At 33.0% G+C, this 6,549-nt stretch overlaps 1 protein-coding gene and 1 long non-coding RNA gene across 2 annotated transcripts; one reads left to right on the plus strand and one right to left on the minus strand.

The window, feature by feature from the left end:
* Positions 1-1,700: 1,700 nt before the first annotated feature.
* Positions 1,701-2,487, minus strand: LOC128183431 (uncharacterized). Its single transcript, XR_008243599.1, has 2 exons — positions 2,401-2,487; positions 1,701-2,247 (listed from the first exon to the last, which is right to left on the minus strand). It is a non-coding gene; the product is annotated as an uncharacterized LOC128183431 (long non-coding RNA).
* Positions 2,488-2,604: 117 nt separating this feature from the next.
* On the plus strand, positions 2,605-6,304 carry LOC128183421 (uncharacterized). Its single transcript, XM_052852412.1, has 2 exons — positions 2,605-2,784; positions 3,461-6,304. The coding sequence occupies exons 1-2, from the start codon at positions 2,605-2,607 to the stop codon at positions 4,262-4,264; spliced, it is 984 nt and encodes a 327-aa protein (XP_052708372.1). The 3' UTR covers positions 4,265-6,304.
* The last annotated feature ends 245 nt before the right edge of the window (positions 6,305-6,549 follow it).

Raw genomic sequence — 6,549 nt, forward strand, 5'->3', positions numbered from 1 at the left:
GTAGTTTCCAAATTCAATTTTTTCCGTCCAATTCATAAAAGTTTTCAAAAGATTCAAGCGCTTGACTTTAAATCAAGTCATCGGAGTCCCCGAGTACACTGTACGTCCACCTATCTCCACCGAATATCTGTAACTGTACGTGCATTTAGGCCTTATTTGTACCGAAGAGCGGGATAAAGTAAACATATCACCGCATGATATGGCGGGAACATGTACCAAAACTATTGGACAAATCAGTAACATGATTGACAGCTCGAGCATAACGAAATATATCGCTTCATCTTTTTACACTCGGGGGCTCCGCTCCGTACATGCTCTCGTATCATCATGCAACTATAACATACATGTTGTCCATCAGAAACTCAAGCATCTTTTTAATATCCACTTCAGAGTATGTACACAAACATAATGGTTTAAACAATACAGTAAAACTCGTTTAGTACGAACACGCGTATAGCGAAATCTCGGATACAGCCAATTTTATTTTTGTCCCGGTAAATTTCCTAACAAATCCTGCAAAATGTTACGGCTAAAACGAATTCGGATATAACGAATTTACGGATAAAGAGAACTGATTTTGAGTCCCGTAGAGGTGAGTATTAACGAAATTTAACACTTTTAAAACGAATTACTTTACAGTTTAAAGAGTCTGCACTACCATTTGACATAATAGTTTGGATGAATTTATTTTCGTATAAATTTTTCAATTCACAATTAAAGGTATCACAATAATGAATTTTCATTTTAAGCCTCAATCAGCAAAAATTATAGTCTGATGAAAGAAAACAAGTACATGTATATAGTTAACTCGCAAAAGTTATTATTACGAATTCGTTATACGGATATATAACGAATTACGGATATAACGAAGTAAATCCTTTGGTCCCTAAGACTTTGCCATAACCGAGTTTTACTGTATAGTTTTGTAAATGACCGATGGCAAGATAACTACAGGTAAATTTACGTGATCAATTTTCATTAAAAACCAGCTATTAAGCTCTAAAATATTGACCCTTAATACAATGCTAAAAAGAGTGAATAAAAACCATAAAAACCCAATAATTGTAACATTTTATTGTAGAAATTGTTTGAATTCATAAAAGAAAATCATTCGTTAAAGTATACGAAATCTTTTATAAACTCTTTGTATTCAAAGCTCAGAAAAAATTCAAGGGCTGCATTATTTGATATTATTCCTCCAGTACAAGATGCATGTGTTGATGTTGAAAGTTGTTTTAATACTAAATATTTCAAACTTTGAAAAGGTAAAAATATGTAAACATATTATGTACGATTCTGATAGATAAATTAATATAATAAATATCTCTGTGTCAGCTATTTATTTTTGTATCAATATGCAACAAAAACATCATTGATGAAAATTGAAGAAAGAAATGAGGGTCAGCATGAAAATCCCCTATGGGTTGCAGATCGAACTTCCAGGGTTACAGCTTCAATGTTCCACGATATAAAAAAGTTACTTTTATTCTTTAATTAAAATCATTTATGGTATGTTCTCTGTCGTAACAAAGATGTAGAATTCCTATTGCGTATTTTACTACCAGGAAAGTAATACGTTTTCATTAAATTAAGGCCATTGCAAGTTTTTTCTTTGCTTAGCGTCCACCCAAAACCTCAAAATCCTATCTTTCTCTCAGGAAAAACCCACAAACATAAGAAAAATCACACAACTTTAAAGGTTCAACAATATTAAATTTATTATATATTTTGAAGTATTTTCTTCATTTTGTAACAAAAATAACAAATAATATAATGAAAAATCTATATCTTTGGCACAACACTTAAAATAAATTCCCTGCATTATAGAACTGGCGTTTTGAAAATAGTCATCATACAGTGTATCACTTTTAAATGCTTTGCACAGTGTATCACTTTAAGGTTTCCGTTTAAGAGATCTAGCACCTTTGGTGCGTTCATTAACACCATTTCTTTTGCATGAATTACAAACTGGATGAACTGCTGAAAGTTTTTCTTCAATTCGTCCGATATTGGAAAATGTCCTCATCCCCACAATGAAACCATACACTTTTGAATGTTGACCAAGCCACAAAACAGTGAGCAACAACAGGAGCAGCACAAGTAACTTTAGGTTGTACAAAAACAGTTCCATAGAGTTCATGAACTTCTGGTACAAGTATTCCACCACAAGTGTAGACACATTCTTCTTTCAAGTCTTCCAAATGTCTCTTTTGATCAACTAAACGCTTCTTAGCAGAGTAAATCCCCCTATTATTTTAAAAGAAATCAATACTGAGTCATTTTTAAAATCTTAATTAATGCATTTAAATATAAAGGTGTATTTATGCCAAAAATTTACATTAAAATACATTGTGTGGTATGTGATCTTAGTTAAGTACAGTATTTAAATATTTGATGTACCTTGGTTTGTTGCAATCAATGCATTTAACAAAATCTCTTATGGTTTCTCCTGACAGCTTGATATTTATATCCATCCCATCCACACCACACCGTTGCTCTTTGAGTGATGGACAATACTACTCTGAAGTGCACTGTATACCATTTATCACCCTCTTCTAAGTTTGTTTTCATTTGAAATTGTTATTTTTTTAAGATTGCAGAGAAATGCATGCCAAGAAAAGAAGGAAGGTCTCACATATTTCTCTGAAATTGGCCTATGTCAGCAAGCTGATGCAACCCTTGCCAAGATCCCAATACCACCCATTCCACCAGTACCTGAAGTGGTTATATGTAGTTCAGAAACCCATTTATCAGTTTATTTTGACCTGGAGACAACTGGATTGGGTACGTCTATTTTAAATTTATAACTGAATAATGAGTCGTGATTTTGATTTGTTCTTTAAAGGGACAAGGTCACGATTTTCGTTAAATTCTATTTTTCTATATTTATTATTTAAAATGCTTTAGATATGCATTTCTAATGATCAAATGGAATTTGAGAGTCAGTCTTTAAGTTTTAAGCAAAATACAGAACTCACAAATCTGTGACATGTACACAAGGCTTCTGCCCTGTTTTTGTTTACATAGGTTCAATTAACCAATTAAAAACCTTTTTTGAGCTGATTTTTCTATCTTCTTATTCATTTTAAGCATAGATAAACAGATCCTAACGTTTAACACATTCACTTTAGGTTTAAATATGAAATTTTTACTTCAACATTCAAACTGTAAACAAAAAACAAAAGCTTTGTTTCCATGGCAAAGAATTGTAAGCTCTGTAACTCACTTATAACTCAACAAATGACACTCAAATTTTGTTTGCCTATTAAGAATGCCTTACTGAAGCATTGTAATTATTCAAATTGGAAAAATATTTTTTGACCAAAATCGTGACCCTTTAAGTTGTAAATCAGATTTTGCATCTGCATGTCATTTTGTCATTTAAAAAAATGATATGTAGATACAATACTTTGTTAAAATTTGACTGATATGTGTATTAATTATGTGTTTATCATTTCAGAAAGAACATGTCACATCACACAAATGGCTTTTCTGGCAGAGGAAGAAGAATTTAAATCGTACGTGCTTCCGAAGCTACCAGTATCCAAGGAGGCACAAAAAGCTGCCAAAATGGAAAACTGTACCATTACGACAAAGAAGAAAACGCACTTTTCATTTCTGCAGCTGTGGACAGCTTACTGACTTTTTTTTAGAGCAGTTTGGGAAAAAGCTGATTTTGTTTGGACATAATATTCAGTCCTTTGACTGTCCCGTTCTAATGCATGCTCTACAAGCATGCAACAAAGTTTCTGAATTTAAAGAGGTAGTTGATGGTTTTGTGGACACTCTGAAACTCTTTAATTTTGTGAAACCTGGATTGTCATCTTACCGGCAAGAAAATCTTTGCGAATGTCTTTCAGGTATTGTGTACACTGCACACAATGCTAAAGGTGATGTTTCTGCTTTGAAAACCCTTGTGCAGAGTTATTTTACATCAATTGAACTAGACAAACCTGACATTCAAAGGTGCTCAGTGACAGTTCAAAGTGTTATAGCATCCTACTTATACTCGTTCCAAATTAGATTGAATCTGCCATCCCTTCAGCCCTTAGTTGCACGGAAGATCACCAGTCAAGGGATTGCCAGGAAGATTGCTGGAAGTGGCCTCCAGTATACTCATCTGCAGACAGCATTCAATCATAACCAGAATGGTATTTCAAATTTGTGTGTCGGGAACAATGTGGAGGCTCAGTGTGAGTTACAAAATCCAAAAAAAATTATTAGCAGTTTGAATAATCAATTAGCACAGTGTAATGAGTGCTGAAATTTTTATTGGGAAATTGTTTTTATTATTTCACTTTTGTAACTGTTTCAATTTGTTAGATTTGTACTTGTATTGTTGATAATTTGCAATAATTAATTAGTTGTGAGTGTAAATTTGGATGCGCACATTGTCCGCTCAAATTTTTGTTAGATTTGTAATTGTTATGCTAATGGGAGTGTAAATCCGGGTGCGGTAATTGTCCGCTCCAATATATTTATGTTTGAATTGTAATTGTTATGTTGATGGGAGTGTTGATTCGGTTGCAATAATTGTCCGCTCCAATATATTTATGTAAGATTTGTAATAATGTTGATGGAAGTGTTGATTCGGATGCGGTAATTGTCCGCTCCAATATATTTATGTTTAATTTGTAATTGTTATGTTGATGTGAGTGATGATTCGGGTGTGGTAATTGACCGCTCTAATATATTTTTTTTAGAATAAATTGTAAATGTTATGTTGATGGGAGTGTTGATTCCGTTGCATTAATTGTCCGCTCAATTATATTTATGTTTGAATTGTAATTGTTATGTTGATGGGAGTGTTGATTCGGGTGCAGTAATTGTCCGCGCCAATATATTTATGTTTGAATTGTAATTGTTATGTTGATAGGAGTGTTGATTCGGTTGCGGTAATTGTCCACTCCAATATATTTATGTAAGATTTGTAATTATGTTGATTCGGATGCGGCAATTGTCCGCTCCAATATATTTATGTTTGAATTGTAATTGTTATGTTGATAGGAGTGTTGATTCCGTTGCATTAATTGTCCGCTCAAATATATTTATGTTTGAATTGTAATTGTTATGTTGATGGGAGTGATGATTCGGGTGCAGTAATTGTCCGCGCCAATATATTTATGTTTGAATTGTAATTGTTATGTTGATAGGAGTGTTGATTCGGTTGCGGTAATTGTCCACTCCAATATATTTATGTAAGATTTGTAATTATGTTGATTCGGATGCGGCAATTGTCCGCTCCAATATATTTATGTTTGAATTGTAATTGTTATGTTGATGGGAGTGTTGATTCGGATGCGGTAATTGCCGCTCCATTATATTTATGTTTGAATTGTAATTGTTATGTTGATGGTAGTGATGATTCGAGGCGGTAATTGTCCGCTCCAATATACTTGTTAGAATTGTAAATGTTATGTTGTTTGGAGTGTTGATTCAGATGCAGTAATTGTCCGCTCCAATATATTTATGTTTGAATTGTAATTGTAATGTTAATGGAAGTGTTGAATCGGATGCGGTAATTGTCCACTACAATATATTTATGTTTGAATTGTAATTGTTATGTTAATGGGAGTGTTGATTCGGATGCGGTAATTATCCACTCCAATTTATTTGTTTGAATTGTAATTATGTTGACGGGAGTGTTGATTCGGATGCGGTAATTGTCCACTCCAATATATTTATTTTAGAATTGTAAATGTTATGTTGATGGGAGTGTTGATTCGGGTGCGGTAATTGTTCGCTCCAATATATTTGTTTGAATTTTAATTGCTATGTTGATAGGAGTGTTAATCCGGGTGCGGTAATTGTCCGCTCATATATATTTATGTTTGAATTGTAGGTGGATGGGAGTGTTGAATCGGTTGCAATAATTGTCCGCTCCAATATATTTATGTAAGATTTGTAATAATGTTGATGGGAGTGTTGATTCGGATGCAGTTATTGTCCGCTCCAATTTATTTATATTTGAATTATAATTGTTATTTTAATGGGAGTGCTTATTCGGATGCGGTAATAGTCCCCTCCAATATATTTATGTTTGATTTGTAATTGTTATGTTGATGCGAGTGATGATTTGGGTGCAAACTTGGATTGGCCTAATATGGATGAAGAAATAGCCAACAAAAACCTTTTGACTCTATTATATCATAAAAATGATTCTCAAGAAAGTCCAATTTTAAAAACGATGGTTCTTTTTTCTGTGTATGAATTAAAACTTTTAAAATTTCTGTGTGACCCAGGCTGGTTTTCTACTAAATTTTTTTACGACGTGAACGTCGACGTGACGCCGTCTCCTAAATATGTTTCTCTGTATGTGGATAAGTATAATTAAGAAGGTTTAAAACCACAGAAGAATTATGAGACTTGAAATTTAACGTCTTTATGTACTGATGATACAACAACAATCCTCGATGATTACAAAAATTTCAAAATCTCTTCGGACCATATGGGTTTATCCCTTCAACTTTTTTTAGAATCGGTAGGACGACAAAGAAGTACCATTAAAATTAAAAGTTCCTTTATTAGCAGACTACATAAAAAAATAAT

Source organism: Crassostrea angulata, chromosome 5 (genome assembly GCF_025612915.1).
Source record: "Crassostrea angulata isolate pt1a10 chromosome 5, ASM2561291v2, whole genome shotgun sequence".
Taxonomy (NCBI): Eukaryota; Metazoa; Mollusca; class Bivalvia; order Ostreida; family Ostreidae; genus Magallana; species Magallana angulata.